At 39.7% G+C, this 21641-nt stretch overlaps 1 protein-coding gene across 1 annotated transcript in view; it reads left to right on the forward strand.

The window, feature by feature from the left end:
- Lrp2 (LDL receptor related protein 2) overlaps nucleotides 1–21641 on the forward strand; it is a 195972-nt gene that overhangs the window by 165492 nt on the left and 8839 nt on the right. The window contains exons 59-71 of the mRNA XM_048345285.1: nucleotides 1006–1122; nucleotides 2023–2139; nucleotides 2835–2972; nucleotides 5194–5316; nucleotides 6740–6868; nucleotides 7929–8060; nucleotides 9345–9476; nucleotides 11657–11800; nucleotides 13430–13595; nucleotides 15221–15349; nucleotides 17135–17355; nucleotides 17922–18098; nucleotides 19163–19282. Of these exons, the coding sequence (XP_048201242.1) occupies nucleotides 1006–1122; nucleotides 2023–2139; nucleotides 2835–2972; nucleotides 5194–5316; nucleotides 6740–6868; nucleotides 7929–8060; nucleotides 9345–9476; nucleotides 11657–11800; nucleotides 13430–13595; nucleotides 15221–15349; nucleotides 17135–17355; nucleotides 17922–18098; nucleotides 19163–19282 (1845 nt within the window). The remainder of the gene's footprint in view (nucleotides 1–1005; nucleotides 1123–2022; nucleotides 2140–2834; nucleotides 2973–5193; nucleotides 5317–6739; nucleotides 6869–7928; nucleotides 8061–9344; nucleotides 9477–11656; nucleotides 11801–13429; nucleotides 13596–15220; nucleotides 15350–17134; nucleotides 17356–17921; nucleotides 18099–19162; nucleotides 19283–21641) is intronic.

Genomic DNA, 21641 nt, shown 5'->3' on the forward strand with positions numbered 1-21641 from the left:
ACCATGATCCTCAGATCTTAGCCTCCAGAGAACTAATATTATAGGCATGAACCACTGGTGTTTAGTGTGCTCAAAATGTTATTTAATCCAAAGAGGTAACTTACAATAAAGGGCAAATATAAGCGAGACAGGAATAAATAATCAGCACCAACAAAAATAGAAGAAGGTAAAGACCCTGCTTAGTAAGCTTTCCCCTAAATTGGCCCTAATAGTAGAGGACAGATTTCTATCCTCTTTCCTAGAGTAGCTGACTCTTTTAGGAAGGCTACTGGTTAAATACCAGGTCAGACTTTAGTTCCTTTCTCCTAACTGACAGTTTAACTACAAGGAATTGGACAAGGTGTGGAGAAGTGGAACACACCAGTCTAGATTCAGGTGAATCCTGAATAGCCAGTGTGTTTGGAAAACAGCTTCAGTGAGACCTACCCTCAGCATTTGTTAGTGACTCATGATATGGTTTAGATTTTCAAAATTCCAAAGTACAGCTTAACTTTAGCCACCATTTGAAAGTAAGAAGTGATACCCTTGTGCAATATTGGTTATACCTGCAAGTACTAGTCAGCTAAAAAGTTCTTTTGCAAGGACTGGGAGCATGGATTGAGTGGTAGAACACCTGCTAGCAAGCTTGAGGTCCTGAATCCAAATCCCTGTGCTATAAACAAACTAATACATAAATACTTCTTAAACAAGAGCATGATCCAATTTTGGCATTTTATTGTTTATTACAAAAATAGTTCATTCATATTGAATCTTATAAGAGGTAATTTTGAGTTTTATGAAATAAAGTTATCTTACAGTCAAATCACCTTTGAACGTACTGCTTCTGCATAGCCTTAAAATTAAGACAGAGGTCTAGTTTTAGAAGGTGAGTCATCTTCCCCAATAGACTTCTGGCCCTGGGACACAGCAAGGTATTTGGCATGAAGGTGGCATGGCTGGCTCCCAGGCCTAGCTCCTGTGTGTGATTCCTGGTACACACTCATGGCCACGTGCTTTCCTTTTCAGCTCCTCGGCAGTGTACAGAGAGTGAGTTTCGCTGTGCTGATGAGCAATGCATTCCTTCTCGATGGGTCTGTGACCAATATAATGATTGTGGGGATAACTCAGATGAACGAGACTGTGGTAAGTGTTGGTCGTATATGTGTATATACACACATACATATACATGTATATCTACACATATATATGATATATATGTATATACTATATAATTTAATACTATAACAGTGTATGGACTTCAAGCTAATATTGACAAGGTTCTTTAGAAGAGTCAAATGACTTTTGTGTAATTTATGTAATGTATAAACATATCCCAAATTCCAAGTAGAGTGTGTGTGTGTGTGTGTGTGTGTGTGTGTGTGTGTGTGTGTCCTGGGACTTGAACTCGGGCCCTGGGCACTGTCCTGAGGCACTGTCTCTATCTAGTGCTTGAGCTACAGTTTTACTTCCAGATTTTTTTTTTTGGTAGTTAATTGGAGATGAGAATCTCCATGACTTTCCTACACAACTGGTGTTGAATCGAGATCCTCAGTACCTAACATTACAGGTGTGAGCCACTGCTGCCTGGAGAAGTTCCATGTAATTTTTATAGCTTTGACTGAATGTAGGGTCTGAGGAAAGTCAGGTTACAGGAAAAGCTGGGGAATTCTGTTTCAGAGGGAAAGCTTTTTTTTTTTTTTTCAAATTTTTATTATCAAACTGATGTACAGAGAGGTTACAGTTTCATACGTTTAGGCATGGGATACATTTCTTGTACTGTTTGTTACTTTGTCCCTCATACCCTCCTCCTCAGACGGAAAGCTTTGAGAGCTGGAAATTTGTAAATGGAAGGGACATGATGTAGTTCATATGTCAAGTGGAGATGGTGTAAGTTTTGAGAGTCTACTTATTTCATAACTGTGGTGGGTTTTCTGTAAGTACAGGATGTGGCTAGGAAAGTGATGAAGTCCTCCTATACTCCTTGTACTAATACCTGTCTGCAAATGACAAGGTCTTAAGGAAGGATGGTCTTTTTTTCTTCAGAGATGAGGACTTGCCATCCTGATGACTTTCAGTGTACAAGCGGACACTGCGTTTCCAACCAAGTGAAGTGTGATGGAAACGCTGACTGTTTGGATGCCTCTGATGAATCATCTTGCCGTAAGTTCCTGGACACCTGAGATCTTGTGTGTCTGAGCATATAGATATGATAGTTTAGACACCCACTACCTACCACTTTGTAGATAAAAAGACCGAAGGTATTTTCTATTCACTTAGGATCTGAATCATACTGATCATTTTCATAGTGGTCATTCAAGTTCATTTCATTAACAATATTTTAAATATCTAGTAGTCTTTTCTAACAAACTATGTGTTATTAGTTGCTATGCAAATCATTATTTGGATAAATCATTTGTAAAGAGAGTTTGGGCAATGAATAAACTAGTATAAAGATTTTGGGTTGGGTATTAGGGGTATATGAAATTTGCACTATTAAAATTCTCTAAATTGCACGAAAGCATAAGAATGATTACAATGGGAACTAGGATGATCACTCATGTTTTATTCAGTGATTCACCATTTTTTATGAATCAGAAAGGGATTGTAAAGATGATGTAAAGAGATGAGTGTAAAGAGAGTTTTGAAATACATGATGAGTAAAGCCAGTTCTGGTATAGCTGAACAGTTAGTTACGCTTTCCCATCTAAGACATACCCTATTAAGGCTACAACATATGAGGATGAACACGTCAGGATGAGTGGGTTAAAACAGAAAGAGCTAAGGGAGAAAGAGTGGGGAAACATTCCCAAATGAGTAAATTCATCTCATAATTTGTGTCTCCTCCCCACCAACAGCTACTCGCTTTCCCAATGGTGCATACTGTCCGGTTTCTATGTTTGAATGTGCAAACCATGTTTGTATCCAGCCACGTTGGATATGTGATGGGGATAATGACTGTCTCGATGGTTCTGATGAAGAGCTTCACCTTTGCTGTAAGAGCATGGGGAACGAACGGATTGCATGGAACCAATATTGCCTGGCACGATCTTGATGTTTCCTACATGCAGTGTGTGATTGTGGGGGCCAGTTAGAGAGTCTTTGAGAACAAGATACATGATCAGCATTGATGTGATTTCACTTGGTCTTCATTTCTCTATGTGGAATCAGAGAAAGTTGGACCTGTGTTCATGGTTTTAAATATAATTCATTCACAAGAAATTCTACTTGGCAACACTATGTGGCTAAATGGAGGCAGGTCCTTTGCATCTGAAGTCCTCAGAGATTAAGGGGTAGATTCCTGCTCTTTCGCTCCATCCTACTTAAGGTGCTCTTTAAAGTCCACCTTCCAAATCCTCGGAGGCTTTAGATAGCTTTAAGAGTTATCTGTAGAGTCATTTCCCTTTAATATCGTAATTCAAGGCCTCTCTCTCTCTCTCTCTCTCTCTCTCTCTCTCTCTCTCTCTCTCTCTCTCTCTCTCTCTCTCTCTCTCTCTCTCTCTCTTTATCTCTCTCTCGTGTGTGTTTTATGTGTGTGCCAGTACTGGGGCTTGAACTCAGGGCCTGAGTGCTGTTCCTTACCTTTTTCACTCAAGGTTGGTGCTCTACCAGTTGAGCCACAGTTCCACTCGTGGCTTTTTGGTGGCTAGTTGGAGATAAAAATGTCACACTTTCCTGCTGGGGTTGGTTTCAAGCTTTGACTCAGATCTCAGCGTTCAGAGTAGGAGATTTAACTCTTGAAGATATATCAGAGTATTTCCTTCCTTCTAGAGAACTTTACTGTGTATGTTTTATTTTTACAATTGTGTTCCAACACTTCTTTTGCCATCTTTTTAGTTGTTAGAAATTAGTAATGGTTTTTGTTTTACTCTGCTTTTAACTTGATGAATCTTGGGAAATACCTTAGGCATGTAAAGTCTTCAAAGAAAGCTGGGCACCAGTGGCTCAGGCTGTAACCTTAGCTATACAGGAAGCTGAGATCTGAGGATTGTTGTTTAATGCCAGTCCAGGCAAGAAAGTCTGAGACCCTTATCTCTAATTAACTACTCCAAACCTAAAAGTGGAGCTGTTCAAGTAGAAGAGCACCAGCCTTGTAATAAAAAAGTTCAAGGTCAATTCCCAGCTCCTGAGTCCAAGTTTTAGTACTGACACACAAAAAAAGAATGCTCAAAAAATTACTAAGGAAATAATTTCTCTTTATAAAATAAAATGCCAATAGGCAGAGAAATTAAATTTTGGAGAAACAGGAACACACACACACACACACACACACACACACACACACACAGATCAACCCTTTTGATTTAACGTTGCACTTTGTCACAGCAAGTGACTTCTTACAGTAATTTTACTAGCAATAATTCTAGTGATCCATTCTGGGATGTGACTTTTCCCCTATAGCCAGCCTCTTACTAGTTTTTTCTTCTTTTATCTCCATGTGGGCATAAAGTCAAAAGAAAACCAAATAGCCCAATTCCTCCATGGGGAGGAGGGCTCCCGTGCATGTGGAATTCATTGACTTCCTGAGACAGGCACAGAGGACTGGGCCTCCTGTGCTGAAGAAGCAAAGGACCTGCGTTCTACACCTGGGTTCTTGTCACTTGTGTCAAAGCAGCCCTTGGAGGCCTCCAATGAGTTATGCACTCATTGTGAGATACTAACTTTAAGTGTAATAGGGAATTTAGCCAGGAAAATCTTAGATTAAAAATCCAGTGAATACTTAATGCTCTGGAGACTCAATGACAGCTGTAGTCAGAAGGACCGAACAGGCTAGTATGGTAGAAGTCCATCTTCTACTAGCCTCTCCTCCCTCATGATCTTTGCTGTTGTCCTCACTCTGTGTTCCAGCAACAGAAACCTTTCTCAAGGTCCTGATTCTGCTATGTTCCTCCCAGATTCAGAGCCTTCCTCCATGGAGCCTCTTGTGACCCTTCCTCCCTGTGTGGAGTTCATACCCCCCTGAGTATCCCTCAGTAGTCTGTGTGTGAAGTTTCTTCCTATTGCAATGAAGTTCCAGGCTGACAAGGATTGTGTCTTTTTTGTTCCTTATTGGTGCATACTGGAGACTCAAGATGTGCTTGTTGATTGATTAATCACATGAACAAATGAATGACTGAATGAAGCAAGCCCAGAAATGGACAAGCACTGGGGTTTTAGGTGTTAACATTCATATTCTCCTCTTCATTCACCATTTCATCTCTCCATCTTTCTTTTCAGTCAATGTTACGTGTGAACCACCTTACCGTTTCCGGTGTGACAATGGTCGCTGCATTTATGCTCACCAGCTGTGCAACACTCGGGATGACTGTGGAGATGGGACTGACGAGAAAGTGGAGCACTGTAAGCAAAAAGCAAAGTGGGGAGGGAGGGAAAGGATAACAAGGGGCTCCCAATTGTCTGCAGTTTGCAGAATATACCCATAGGATGATTATGTTCATTTAGTAGAGGCTTAACTGGTGTGTATGATAGTGTGTCTCTGATGACATAGGTGTTTTAAAAACTGTACAAACACATGCATAACTCAGGTATAGCCCTACTATCTTATTTGAGCAAGAGTTTAACAAATCTCCTAACATTTCAATATTCTCAAACATTGAATATGGTGTTTTCTTTTCTTATGTCATATATGAAAGCAAACCTTAACTATTGTTTGTATCATACTTAACAAGTTGATGAGTTCTTTTCAACAAGAAGGCATGGTCTCATTTACAGCCTGTAGTTGTCAGTTGCTAATCTCTGCATGTGAATGAATATTCCTCCTCATCTCCAGCTGAAAAGATGGAGCTAAGCTGGTGTTACATAACTTTCTTCCTGAAAAATGGAAATTAATTTCCCAGAAGAGAAAAAAATAATAGATCAATTTAACAGAGCAGTTTCAAAGTGGCTGCATTTAATCCTTCAGGCATTGGACCTATTTGTACTGTCCTGCTTTCAGAATGTCTTAAAATAAATCCATTGTGGGAGAGAGTTGATTTAATTTTCTGGATAATTTAATTTGCCTGAAAAGTTAGGAAAATTATTTTCTGATTCTACTTTTTCTTTCTTTTTTTCCCAAGGAAATGTTATTTGGAAAATCTAGGTACAAACAACTAATTGTTTTCATTTTTCCATCCCTTGTACTGATGGGGAGGCTCTTAGCATGCCATATTTTAGAGTGTTTGCTACTGGCTCCCATCCTAGCAGGAATGGTGTTACCATGGCAACATTTCAGTTTGTACTTTTATTATTCTTTTTTTCTTGGCAGAAATAAATCTGTGATTATAATACTGTTACAATACTTATTTGAGAACTCACACAAATGATCTTTAAAAATTTGAAGTTTCCTCCAATTTTGTCCTCCCCATTTCTCCTACTAATCACACCATTACAAATCATGCTATACAAAGCAAGGCATCTGCAGTATATGATCAACCAACAAATCCCAAAATCTCAGTGGTGTGACATAACATAGACCCTCTTTTTGCTCCTTGTAATAGCCATCGTGTAGCCATGTCTCTGAACATACCTGGTAGCAAGGTGAGTAACAGCAAAAGAGACAGATATCTTGGAGATACCTGAACTTCAGCCCAGTGGTGGCACATGTCACTTATAACTTACTACCCAGTGTCTGGAGCTAGTTATAGGATAACCTAGCTTCAAGGGATCCTGGGAAATGTAGGGAAGCATGCATTCTTTAGTAAGTCATAAATGCCTTTGTCATAGAGGGAAGAACCTGGTTTCACAAGAGAAAAGGTTTTGATTTCAACCTGTTCTTAAATTAAAGGTAGAGAACCAACTCCTAAACCTTGTACAGAAGAAGAGTTTAAGTGTGGCAATGGAAACTGCATTTTACATCACTATGTATGTGACGACGTCGATGACTGTGGTGACCATTCTGATGAAATGGGTTGCAGTAAGTAAACACATTTTTATATTTCACTGTAGTAACTGAGGCTTACAGAACTGAAGTGTGCAATGACATCTAGCAGATGATAATGACATAGTGTTCTGAAGCGCATTCATGCCCACAGCTATCATTGAGTACTTGTTCTGTATCAACACTGTATTAATCCACTATGTTGATCATCTCATTTCATCCTGGTAACAGTCTTATGACTTAGATATTATGAGCTTCCTCACCCCCTACTGGGGCTTGAACTCAGGGCCTGGGCATTATCCCTTAGCTTTTTCACTCCAGGCTGGCTAGATGTGAACAATATAGTACAGCATAATTTATTCTCTATGATTCAACATATATTCACTTGTGTTCAACATTTTTTTACTATAAGTAATGTCATAATCCTTAAACACAAATCACAGTGCTTAGTTATATTTCTTCAGTGCTGGGAATTAATCCCAAAGCCACCAGCATGCTCTATCATTGAGCTACATCCCCATCCAGTATGAATATTTTAGAAAGTTCCTTTCCATGTATTACCAGTTTATGGTTCTAATAGCAATTGTATATCATGACTGTCTATTCTATTACATCCTAGCCAACATGATATATGTAATTAATTAGTAATATTTGACAAATTTCATATTATAATTTCCTCTTTTTGTAGTTTTGTTTTAACCTCATTAGTGCCTTCTGCCAACATATCTACCAACCTACCTACCTACCTACCTACCTACCTACCTACCTACCTATGTATTTCTGTAGAATAGAATGAAAAATTAGGAAAGCAGGGGGTGATAGTTGTGGAGTCCTTAATTTATAGTTCAGAAGATGCTGTAAGGATGAGTATAGCAGTGCTATGTATAATGGGAAGTAATATTATATACATTTGTATAGGTGACATAGTATAGACCATTCCCAGAATGCAGAATGTAGTTGCCCTCTATCCATTCAAGAGCTTTGGGAAGAAGTCATCTCAAGATGTTATGCAGTTGCTTATGGCAATTGCCTATCATTCACTTGTAACTAATTAACTGGTATAGTTCACTAATGATGCTGGGGTTTTGTTTTTCAGATCTGGGAGAAGAAAGAACATGTGCAGAAAATCTATGTGAACACAATTGTACACAACTGAAGGAAGGAGGATTTATCTGTTCCTGTAGAGCTGGGTTCAAAGCTGATATTTTGGACAGAAACTCCTGTCAAGGTAGAAGAGATTTCCTGTAATCCTTACTAAGAGAACCTTACATGTACTTCACAGGTTCTCAGCATATTTTCTTTTACTAAGTTACTATGCAATGCCTTAGTCACTGAAATACTCAAGAGTGAATTGAGCACCAGTGTCTCATACCTGTGTAATCCTAGCTATTCAGGAGGCTGAGATCTGAGGATTAGAGTTTGAAGCCAGCTTGAGCAGGAAAGTCTGTGAGACTATTATCTCCAAATAACCACCCAAATGCCAGAAATGTAGCTGTGACTCAAGTGGTAGAATGCTAGCCTTGAGCACACACACACACACACACACACACACACACACACACACACACACCCCTCAGGAACAGCACCCAGGGTCCCCCTCCCCCCTCACTCAAGAATGCCAATTACTTGCTTTCTCTGAATCAAACCATCTTACTGGTGCCTAGTGAAATGTGTAGCAGATAGTGCACCCACAGTAATATCTGTGGATTTGATTGGAGTGATGAAGGATTTGATTAGCAGGGTTGATTATTGTGCCCATGTATAAAATCAAATTTTAAAAATCAAACAAGGATTTCTGTCTTGATCTTAAGGTCAGTAATATATTTATTATGGATTACTTCGCTAAAGCATATACAAGTTGTAGAGTGTGGAGATGGAAAATAACTCATCAAGGTTGTCAGTGGTGACTATGCTTTTTAAGTGTCTTATTATGTAAAATTATTTAATTTAAGTCTGAATTTGTTTATTTTATTAAGTTTTAAAACAATATGTAATTTAGGTAAAAAATAAAATTCATTGTTATAATTAATAATAGACATAATAACAAATTCCTGTCTAACTTATATGTTGTACTCAAATTCCTTGAAGAGTTCTTTTGTGTGCTAAAGCTTAAAACTCAATTGGAAAAGCATAGCAATGAATCTTAGTCCTAAAACTAGTGAGCTAAGGGAAGTACCAACCCTCTGGATGTTTTCTGAAAGTAAAAATTTGCTTTGGTGTTCTAAAAAAAATACCACTTCACTTCAAATTGTTTCCATCTGATCAATTTTGGGACCTTTTGGCTTAATGATAGTCCATGTTTAATGGATTTCCTTTTCCAGATTAGATGAGGAAAAGACATGTGAAATACTACCTGCAACTTAGTGAGTGTTCCACAAAAGCTAGTGTCTTTGCTTATTTCATCTGTACTCTTTTTGTTCCTCGTTGCTTAGCAGTGTGGATTTAAATAAAAATGAGGTCTCTGGGAATAAATTGAAGCAGTTCTTAATATTTAGTTTCATTTTGCCTGCAGACATCAACGAATGTGAGCAATTTGGAATTTGTCCTCAGAGCTGTGAAAACACCAAAGGAAGTTATGAATGTTTCTGCGCTGCTGGCTTCCAGTCCATGAGCACCCACCAAGGAGAACGATGTGCAGCTGATGGTAGGTTAAGTTCACATCAACATCAAGTGACTCTGTGGAGAGAGAAAAGCTGATGAGTATACTGTGTGAGGAAATAAACCTTTGACTCTGACTCTTCTTTTTAACTTGCCAGCTACTTCTCTTCCAATACCTAGTCTCTCTCTTCTTGTTATCCTTTCTCTCTGCCAGTTTAAAACATTATATACCATCTTCCAACAAATAGGTTGGGATAGAGATAAACCAGGAATTCCTTATTGCTCTGGATGTAGTCTGGTTTCCACTGTAATCAAATTGTCAAAAAAAAAATGGACAGGATGTTAGCCTCCAGAAGACTCAAAACAACAGCACAAGCTTGTCGTAAGACAGTCATCAGCAGAAAGAAACAAATGAGGCTCTTCCTCCCCACTCCACTGAGATCTAAAACTAAGTCATTCGAGATGAGCACAAAGAACTTTGCATTAGGGCAAATCAAGGACACTGCTGACCTAGCTCCTGGCTATTGTTCATGGACCACCGAGCACAGACAGAAAGGCCAGGCCACTGAGAACTTCAATCAATAGTTTGACATTTTGAGCTCATGCTAGCATCTCAGAATCAGGATAGATGAAAAGCAGTAATAAATTCTAGATGGAAAACACAAGAAGAGGATGAATATAAGACCAAGGGGTGTTATGTTCTAAATTTCAGAGATTGAATCTAAATCAGTACATCCTAGTAAAAGGGTATAGGACTTTGTTTTGGATTTGAAATTTGTACTAGAGTTTAAGAAAATTAGCAAGAAAATAGCTTTTACTTTTTGAATTAAAGGCAAAAAGGCCATACAATATAGTCATATGAATTGGGCATGTGTCACATGCATTTGACTAGCATAATTAAATGTTTTATCTTCCAAACACTTCTGATAGTGGACATAAACTGGAGTTAAAGCGTGTGAACAGTTGGTCTGTATTAAACAGAAAATTTAAGGAAGTTCAACTCTTTTAATTAAGAAGATGAGTGGCATAAATTAGAATATCCATATGAAACAATGTCAAGATTGAGAAAATATATAAAATGAACTCTTAAAAGTTACTTAAATTGGGCTGGGAATATGGCCTAGTGGTAAGAGTGCTTGCCTCGTATACATGAAGCCCTGGGTTCGATTCCTCAGCACCACATATATAGAAAAAAAGCCAGAAGTGGTGCTGTGGCTCAAGAGGTAGAGTGCTAGCCTTGAGCAAAAAGAAGCCAGGGACAGTACTCAGGCCCTGAGTCCATGCCCCAGGACTGGCAACAAAAACAAAACAAATAAACAAAAGTTACTTAAATTACATTTGATTGACATTTTGCAAGTAAATTACATTTTAACAATTCTAGACAAGCATTTTAGAATGAGTCACTGTTGAAAGACCTGCTTTAGGTAATTCCTTTAAAAATCAAGAATGACTTCCCCTCCTTCATTAGCTAGAAGCTTAATTACATTATGTAGATCATTACTTGCTAAAAGAATCATAAAATTTGTCAGGAAAGAGTGAGGAGTAAAAACTCCCCTAGTAAAGTCTTGTGAAGCTGTGAATGTTGTATCTCTCTTGTGAGATAGAATATCTACAGTAGAATAGCTACAGTCTTATCTGTTTTCATTTTTTTGATACCTGGGGCTTGAACTCAGGGCCTGGAAGTGATGTTCCTTACCTTTTTGCTCAAAGTGAGTACTGTACCAATGAAGACACCTTTCTACTTCCAGATTTTTGGTAGTTAATTGGAGATAAGAGTCTCACAGACTTTCCTACCTGGGCTGGCTTTAAACCATGATCCTCAGATCTCAGGCTGAATAGCTACAATTACAGACATGAGCCACTGGGGCCTGGCAGTCTTATCTGTTTTAATGTCAGTGGGCAAGGTAGAAACTTGCAGTGAAACAAGGTCTCTCAGTAGGCATCTTCTCCTTGCTTATACTTCCACTAAGGATTACAGAAGTGCTAGCTTTCCATTTGTACTTGGACTTAAAATATCCACAATCAGAGGTTTTGTAACTCAGTAGACAGACAGCCTTATTAATTTAATTAACAGAGATAATCAGATTCCTATTTTTTAATCCATGTTTTGTTTTTTTTTAGTACAGGAAGGGTTAAACACTTGCTCTGCATTTTATATCATACTTCACATCTTAAAGTTTGTAAAATTCAAAAAAGATAAAAACAATTCTTAATTTTCCCCCCTAGGGGACCCACCTTTGTTTCTTCTGCCTGAGAATGTTCGCATTCGAAAATACAATATCTCATCTAAGAAGTACTCAGAGTATCTTGAAGAGGAGGAACGCATCCAAAGTATTGATTATGATTGGGATCCTGAGGGGATAGGCCTCAGTGAGTATAAACATTAGCATCTGGCATTGATATGAATTGACCTTATTGAATATGTCGATGTTGAATTTTCAAGTATTTATTATTTCAAGTATTTATTCCTGTCAATCTTTTCTAAATTTTCCAAATCTTTCCCCCCATTTTTGTATTTTATTACTTCCTCATCTTTGCTTGTGCAGCTCCTATTCTTCCCTATCATTTTATGCTTGAGAAGTTACTATGTAGACATCAAGACCTATTTTCAGTGTCCCAGCTTCTGTGACATCTTGGATGGCTGCTCTCATCAAAGTTCCTATGAGCCACAGCAGTATATACAGTCTTATACAGCCAGAGTACATTACACTGAGCAATACAGCTAGCTGTCCTCAGTCTCTAAACACATGTTTTTTGGAGATGGGATTGGATTCATTTCCATATATCTAGCATCTGGCTTAATATGGAGCACAGCATATGTGGTGGTGTTTGAAAAGCTTAGTAGCACAGCATATGTGGTGGGTGTTTGAAAAGCTTAGTTGCTTGAAGAAATGAATAATACCTAGTATTGACCTTTGTCTGTTATGTCTATAAACTTGTTTTCTATCCTGGCTTCCCTTGTCTACAGGCTTATGCTTAAGGAATTGTAACAATTTTCTGGGGCTCAATTTTTCATCTGAAAGATAATGTAGTAATATTGTTGTTTATACCTACTTCTGTGAGCTGTTTTGAAGATTGAATGGAATAATACATATGAAATACATATTATTCACACATACAATAGGCTTTTCTGTCCTTTTTTTTTCTTTCTTTGTTTACAATACACTTTTCAAGAATGTTGCATATCTAAGAAAGCAGCAGGTGCCAAATATATGCCTTAAATGTCATGATCTTATGCCTAGGGTTGTGGTATTGGCCTGTGATCAAAGCTATTAGGAGACTGAGGCAGGAGGATTGCCAGTTCAAGGCCAGCCTGAGTTATGTACAAAACACAGTTAAAAAAAAAATCCGTCACAATCTTCCTATGCTTTAACAACATTTGTAGTATACTATTCTTAAAACTGTACTTGAAAAAGGAATTCTTGTCTATGTGGCTTTAAAAAAATTGACATTAATACAGAGCATTCTGACTTCAAATTGTCAGAAGTCTAATCTGATTTATCTATACATTCTATTTTGGAAACTAGAATTTGTTCTTCTTTTTTTTTTTTTTTTTTTTTTCCAGGATTCAGGGCCTGAGCACTGTCTCTGGCTTCTTTTTGCTCATGGCTAGCACTCTGTCACTTGAGCCACAGTGCCACTTCGGCCATTTTCTATATATGTGGTGCTGAAGAATTGAACCCAGGGCTTCATGTATATGAGGCAAGAACTCTTGCCACTAGACCATCTTCCCAGCCCCTAGACTTTGTTCTTAAAGAAGTGAATAGGCTTTTGGCCAAAATGTATTTTAGTGAATTAGCTTCAAATAGGAACCAACAAATGATCTGTTGAGTAATTTACAGTTAAGTATGATAAGTAAGCCTTTTCATTTTGATAATTTAATTGTTGGTATTATAAAGATGAGGAGGTGAAGATGTCAGTAATTGAATCCTTGGCTAGATTCCAGTTCCTCTATTACCTTCTCATAATGTGAGTCTGGGCATGTGTTTTCCTCTGTAGGTGTTGTATATTATACTGTGCTAGCACAGGGCTCTAAGTTTGGTGCTATCAAACGTGCCTACATCCCCAACTTTGAATCCGGCAGCAATAATCCCATGCAAGAAGTTGACCTGGGCCTGAAATATGTAATGCAGCCAGATGGATTAGCAGTGGACTGGGTTGGAAGGTAAATTTGCCACTTGTCTCCCTCTTGCCTATTCTGTCTTCCTGGCAAGAGCTGTCTATTCCTTTTCACTGTATAAGTTCTACTTGTCCTGGGTATGGGTACAGACTGAGCCTCTGGTACAGCTCAGTAATTCCTGGACTTTCCCTGGCCCCTGTACCCACCTCTGTTTACCCTGGTGTGCCATGGACATGCGATTTTCTCTTGTATTCTATATGTGACACGATGAAAGAGATAGAAAAACACCAAGGCCCAGCTTCTGTGTTGAGACGCTAACAGAATTCTGGATTCCAATATTACTTTTCAAGATTGCTCATTGTGCCTTTTGTGACTAAATCAGATGGCCTCATGAAGCAGTTGAGATTAAATAGTACTTATGTTGGAGAGGAACAGTCCACACTTGGTTTTGGTTTTGTTTTGTTTTGGTCAGGCTAGCTTTGTAGAAACTAACTGGAAATCTGACTTTCTTGTTTAACCACCACCAAGCTAGAGTTAATAGAGGTATCAGCTCTGCTCTGTTCTTGTAGACCCTCTGGAACGATTTGGTTCCAGTTCCCATCTAGGGACCAGAAGTACACAGTTTGAATGATCCATAAGGCAAAACCTTAGCTTAAGGTACCAGAGGGTCTACAAGAACAAAATAATAAGCTCAGCATGGCTGCCCTGCCCTGCCCACATTAGTCTCTTACAAGCAGGAAGCCCTCTAGCAGTTTAATTCCCTCAGACAGATGTGTGAGGAGCAAACTGATGTGGAAAAGGTCTGAGCTTACATTAAAGTGACAGTGGCAGGAAAGTGACCACATGCAAAAGAGCTCAAGCCTTGAGAGCCCACAGTGTCCTTGAAAATGGACAAATGATGCTCCAAAGGAAGGCCTCAGAGGCTTGCTGCTCTCCTGGAGAATGGAGTCATCTGCAGTATACATTCATTTTCTCCTTTTCACAAATTTGATTGGTGTTCACCTAAGCTTTTCTGAAGAAATTAATTAGGTCCCCATTGTGCCTGCAGGCTAACAGGAGGCTAGACCAGGAAACAGAGCCTTAGAGAACTGTTATGACATGCCCTTCTGAAAGACTGGTAGATGTGTCTCTTTGTTTGAAGGTTGACCTCTTTCTCTGTCTTAATGAACAAGGGCTTCCTGCTTGTAAGAGACTAACATTGGCTGGGCAGGGCAGGGCAGGACAGCTGTGCTGAGCCTGTTATTTTGAAATGTTTTTTCTCTTCATCTTTCCTATTGATTACAGTGATTCCATCAGGGGCTCTTTACTGAGCTGGAAATATGCTTATGAGCAGAGAGAACTAGAGGGCCTGCTCAGTAATGCCCATGACTGCAAGCTGGAAGCATGCTTCTGGTAACCATCCAGAAGCTCAACCAGGCTCCATGCTGTGTACAGCACCTTTACTGATCCTGGATGCCTCGGTGGCTTGGGTTGGTCACACAGGAGTCCCCTCTATACCTCACACTTACACGTGGAACCTTCCAAAGACATCCCCTTGGCTCGAGAGATTAGAGATCTGTGTAGTTGTCTGACTGGCTAGAGCTTTGAAATTTTTCTCATCTTCAAACCTCTTTCCCTGAAATGATCCATCTAGATTTTTCTATTGTTTAATTTTGTTCCTTTGAATTCAGGCATATTTACTGGTCAGATGCCAAGAGTCAACGGATTGAAGTGGCTAAACTCGATGGAAGGTATAGAAAATGGCTGATTACTACCCAGTTGGATCAACCAGCTGCAATCGTTGTGAATCCCAAACTAGGGTAAGGACTTGAAGGAATTGTTAATGTTCTAGAGATTCTCCATCTGGATTCTCTTAAAAGTACACATCTGCAACAGTGTTATCCTAGTTGTATTGAAACTGTCCTTTGATTTAATTAACTAATTTTTTTGTGCCAGGGCCTTGGCACTGTCCCTAAGCTTTAGTGGTTCAAGGCTAGAGCTCTGCCACTTGAATGAACCACAGCTTCACTTCCAGCTTTTTGGTGATTAATTGGAGATAAGAGTCTCATGGACTTTCCTCTTTGGGTTAGCTGTGAACCTTGATCCTCAGATCTCAGCCTCCTGAACAGCTGGGATTATTATTAGGAGTGAGCTACTGGTGCCCGACAATTATTTCATTTTTATTTCTTACTGTCTTGGCTTGCTTGCTCAGCTGGGCTAGTTTCAAACTGTGATTCTCTGATCTCAGCCTCCTGAGTAACTAGGATTACAAGCATGAGCAATTAGCATCTGTCAGTAATTTTTCAGAGTGGGATCTATGATGGTTTAGAGGATTAGACCATGGGATCATGTAAGACCAACAGCTTTTGATAGAAAAATTCCTTTGAGAATACACCTGAGAAATCTTTCTGAGGATGTGAATTTCTTGTCTGAACTTTAACATTGTGCATTTTACTGCTTTAAGTGAAGGTTTCAATGGGTTTGTTTTCTTTACATTTAATCACTTAAAAAAATAATCTGTTAGTTGCAACTCAGCTAAGAATTTGGTCCCATTTTATTGGATATAAGAAGCATTTATTCCTCCAATATTGAAATTCATATAATAACATATCTATACAGATATATTATCAGTAGCTTGTTTAAGAATCATTTATTTCAGCTTGAGAATTAGTTTGGTAATTTTTCCCCTTCACTTCATAACATTTATTTGAAATTATATACATACTTAATTTCAGAATAGGGACACCTTGAGTTTTTTTTTTTTTTTTTTTTTGCCAGTCCTGGGGCTTGGACTCAGGGCCTGAGCACTGTCCCTGGCTTCTTTTTGCTCAAGGCTAGCACTCTGCCACTTGAGCCACAGCGCCACTTCTGGCCATTTTCTGTATATGTGGTGCTGGGGAATCGAACCCAGGGCCTCATGTATATGAGGCAGGCACTCTTGCCACTAGGCCATATCCCCAGCCCTGTTTGTTTGTTTTGATTGGCCCCAAATACTCCCGATTTGGACAGGTCCAGTTATATAGCCTTTGTAGTTATAGTAATATTTGTACACAAAACAATATGAGTTGTTCTTACTTGGATTCTGTTATGTACGTATGTTAAATCCTGTCCTCAGAACCTCAGCAGGACACTTGGAAAATGCTTGCTGACAAAGACTAACATGTAAAGTGGCCTTGACTTCAGCATCAGTCTTTGCTTCTTCTGTCTTATATGTATAATAGGAACAAAGAGACTCTCCTTGTCTTTAGTAAAGTTTACGAACAGTGTCACTTAGTACTCATATGTCTGTGCAAAAAGTGTTGATTCAAAAACTGTTGATAGGGCTGGAAATATGGCCTAGTGGCAAGATTGCTTGCCTCGTATACTTGAAGCCCTGGGTTCGATTCCCCAGCACCACATATATAGAAAACGACCAGAAGTGGCCCTGTGGCTCAAGTGGCAGAGTGCTAGCCTTGAGCAAAAAGAAGCCAGGCACAGTGTTCAAGCCCTGAGTCGAAGCCCCAGGACTGGCAAAAAAAAAAAGCTGTTGATAATGCTCAAGTCTCTGTGGTAGAAGTAGAGCTCCACTAGTTGAGTTACTACAGTAAAGAAAACTTCTGTTGCAGGCTTATGTTCTGGACTGACCAGGGAAACGAACCTAAAATTGAGTCTGCCTGGATGAATGGAGAGCATCGCAATGTCCTGGTTTCCCAGGAACTTGGCTGGCCAACTGGTCTTTCAATTGATTATTTGAACAATGATCGGATCTATTGGAGCGACTCCAAGGAAGATGTGATTGAAACCATAAAATATGATGGCACAGATAGGAGAATCATTGTCCGTGAAGGTAGGAAATGAGTTAGGATTTAATATAGTAAATAATTTACTAACATATTTTGAATGTCTTTGTCTTTTGGCTCAAGAAGCAACCCTGGATTTAGGAAGTGGTTTATACAATTCATTCTCATTATGCATAGCAGGAAACATCTAGAAGGAAAGCAGCATTTGGCTTATCCAGAGTCTGCAGAACTGCAGTGATCTAGAACATATCACATTTTCCCCTATCTGACCAGTGTTGTCTTATGTTTAAAAGAGAAACAAAAAGAAAATCTGTTTTACAACTTGTTTCCCCCAAATGGAATAGAATCAGCAAGTTGTGTCCTACAATTGACGTTAGACAGTGTGCATTTTGTTTGTTTAATCTGTTTTGTTTAATTTCTGTCATCTTAGTCTCACAGTATAGTGCTTTTTCAGTCACATGTACACAAAGTCTGCCCCTGAAAATCTTGGGCTTTCAAGACTTTGTATTAGGGAGTAATTGAAGCAGAAAATCATCAGACATAGAAAGTCATGCCAGGGTATTGTGTTTTTAAGAACTATGTTTTTTTTTTTTTTCCCACTGTGGGTGAACAGCAAACAAGCCTTATAATCTGGACATCTTTGAAGACCAGTTATACTGGGTAGCTAAGGAGAAGGGAGAAGTGTGGAAACAAGAAAAATTTGGAAAAGGAAACAAAGAGAAAATGCTGTCTGTGAATCCTTGGCTCACGCAAGTTCGAATCTTTCATCAACTTAGATATAATAAGTCAGGTAATTAACAATTTTGGAATAAACGCCCTTTGTTATCATTTCAGAATAATGGTTATAGTGTTGGAAAAGGGTAGGGTATTATAATAGGCTGCTTTGGGGGCTTGAAAGAGGTATGTGTGTATACATTCATGTGGGTGTAAGTATGGGTAGGTGGTTTAAGCCATTTGGACCCAAAGGATAAAATTGGAGATCGTGTGCTATTGCATGAGGAGCTTTTAATGTTAATATTGGAACTCCAACCCAGACCAATTTGAATCTGAGTTTGCGGGAATGAAGATTTATAGTTTGAGTAGCTCCAGTGTTATTTGGATGAGTCATAGCTATAAGTTTCCTTTTGTTGTAAATGTGGAAACCAAAGCCCAACGTCTCCTTAGAGAGCCACAGTGGAAATCTTGTCTATTACATGCTTTGGGTAGGCCATCTATGTAACTATTTGGATGATGACAAATCTTGACCTAGTAGTAGTTCTTATTTGGTCTTTTGGCCCAACTCAACTTATTTGTCATGGATGAGATTTTTTTTTTTTTTTTTTGGCCAGTCCTGGGCCTTGGACTCAGGGCCTGAGCACTGTCCCTGGCTTCTTTTTGCTTAAGGCTAGCACTCTGCCACTTGAGCCGCAGCACCACTTCTGGCCATTTTCTGTATATGTGGTGCTGGGGAATCGAACCGAGGGCTTCATGTATAGGAGGCAAGCGCTCTTGCCACTAGGCCATATCCCCAGCCCATGGATGAGATTTTTGAAGTTAGGCAGTGAAGCAAATAGATGCCCACTTTCCAAGTCTCCCAGGGCACAGAGGAGCTAAGTAATGCCCACAGAAAATGGGAGTAGTACAGAAATGGTATGCAGGGCCTGGGGACCCCAGGGAGAGACTGTACTTGGGGAGCAGCAAGGATGGTGGTGAAGATAAGGGTGGATAAGATGGTAGCACATGGCCTGGAGCTGTTGGGATGTTGCTTGGGCTCCGCCATCACCTACCACAATCACACTCACTTGATGGGCTTACCCTTGGTTGACTATTCAATCTCCTTCTAGGACCTAACTGCTGTTCTGGTCTTTCTTCCAGTGTCCAACCCTTGCAAAGAGGTCTGCAGCCACCTCTGCCTATTGAGACCTGGAGGATACAGCTGTGCCTGTCCTCAAGGCTCCAGCTTCCTCCAGGGAAGCACTGTTGAGTGTGATGCAGGTAAGAGGCCATCTGAGCAGCCATGGGGCTTTCAGGAGCCTGAAGAGCCCCGGGTGCTGGGTCATTTGTACAAGAGGGTGGAGGTGTTCGGAGGGCAAGGGAATCATGATTTCTGAGAATTGTTTGTTAAGATCTGCAAAGATTTGTGTGCAGTACTCCCAAACCTACAGTTGTATTGTTTTGTACAGACATCTTGAAGAGTGTTTTCTACAAGGCTTCTTCCTCATTTCTTTATCCCACACTGCATTCTGTTGTCTCCGAATTCACTCAGCCTTTCTGAGGTCCTCCTGGGTGAGAAGCCAGGCTGAGAACCATACTCCTAAAGAGGGAGGAGCTTACACAGTGAATATTCTGTTCATTGTGTGTCTCACATACTCATCTCATAATTGTAACAACTGAAAAAGGGCCATATTTGGGGAGATACCTTATGCTGTTGGGAAACAAAGACCAGAATTAGGAAGCAGTGGTTTAATTCCCATCCCAATTGCTGTGGAGGATTTCTTTTTGGAAAGACCTTTTCTCAGTGACTCTTTTGAATTAAGCACCTAACAGATCATGAGTACTAACAAATGTTCTCAACTACTGTGCTAGCTAAACAAGCACGTTAAAAAGCCATCCTGCAGCTTCTTTTATGATTAACATGGGGGAGGGGGCCTTTATAGTTGGAGGAAAACTAAAGAGCTATTACCACTTTCTACCACCAGGGGGCAAAAACAGCAAAACAAGGAGCTACCCTTTGAACCTTCATCCTAACCAGATCAAAAAAAGGGGGGGAAAAATTGCTTCCTTTCTCCTTTTTTCCCTTACCCATATGGTTATATCAACACAGATAGGGAACTATTGGCATGAATCCAATAGTAAAAGCAGAATTTTGAACAAAATAGTCTTAAGAGATCTGCTCTGTGATTAGGATGGATTATTATGATGTTTATTGTAGAAGAGCTATTGGGTAAGCTGTCACTCACATTTTACTACTTATGGAATTTTTTTTTGTTGGCTGTGGGGCTTGAACTCAGGGCCTGGGCACTGTCCCTGAGCTTTTTTTTGTTCAAGGCTAGTGCTCTATCACTTTGAGCACCACTTTTGGTTTTCTGGTGGTTAATTAGAGATAAGAGTCTTATGGGCTTTCCTGCCTGGGTTTTCTTCCAACCATGATCCTCAGATCTCAGCCTCCTGAGTAGCTAGGATCACAACATGAGCCACCAGCACTTGGAAGAAATTTTTTAATCAAACAGATTGTATTAGGATTCTATTTAAAATGACTTTAATCAAAGTAAGTACATTAATGATGACAGTCATTCATGTATTGGTACTTAATCAGTTCAGTCAGTAATAATTAAGTGCTTCTTATGTGGATTAAAACCAAGTTCCTTGGTGTCATTGAGCTTAGTTGTTAATAAAATAACAAATAGAGAAACTGTAAATGTATAACAGGTCAGGAGGCGAAGGTGCCAAGAAGACAGAAAAGGAAGAGGGTGGCACGATGGCCTCACTGTTTTAGGGGGAATGTTCAGGAATGGCTTCTCTGATAATGAGAGCCCAAATGGAAGGAGTAAGCCTAGGGGTGGGGTGGAGAGCCCAAAGCCACTCCTAAAGTCTTCAAGCATCTTTGAAGACTTTGAAGCATACAGGAGCCATCAGGCACATCCAGGGAGCATGGGGAGCGTGGGGCTGAGAGGGGAGCAGTGACCCAGAGAATGAATTTTTTAAAAATGAGGTGGCCTCTGGTTACCTGTGTATCAGGTACCTGTGTATCTGTATCTGTGTCCACCTGTTGGCTGTCTCCTTATGAGGCTTTGGAGCCTCTTGTTTGTTTGTTTTTGTGCCAGTCTTAGGGCTTGAACTCATGGCCTGGGCACTGTCCCTGAGCTTTTGTGCTCACGGGTAGTGCCCTATCACTTTGAACTACAACTCCACTTCTGGATTTTTGGTAGTTACTTGGAGATGAGGGTCTCCTGGATTTTCCTGCCTGGGCTGGCTTTTAACTAAGATCCTTGGATCTCAGCTTCCTGAGCAGCTGAGATTACAGGTGTGAGTAACCAACGTCAGTGCATTGCACTTTTGAAACTCATGTTTTTAATGGCTCTTAGAGGGGACTTTGAAGAATTTCAATGAGATGTAAATTTCTTAAGAGATTTTCTTACCACAAACTGCTTTTGGTGATTAGTATAGAACTTAGCATCTTTTCACTCTTGGGGTGGGGGGTGATGAAATGCTATAAATTGCCTTTTTCTTTCCACAAAAATCCTCACCCCCACCCCAAGATTCACTTGACTTAGAGAGCAGAGAGATATACTAGCTGGGCCACCCCTCCAGACCCCAGTCTTGGGCAGGTCTGGATGGGGTGGGAGCTCTGCTG

This window comes from Perognathus longimembris, chromosome 4 (assembly GCF_023159225.1).
Source record: "Perognathus longimembris pacificus isolate PPM17 chromosome 4, ASM2315922v1, whole genome shotgun sequence".
NCBI classification, from domain to species: domain Eukaryota; kingdom Metazoa; phylum Chordata; class Mammalia; order Rodentia; family Heteromyidae; genus Perognathus; species Perognathus longimembris.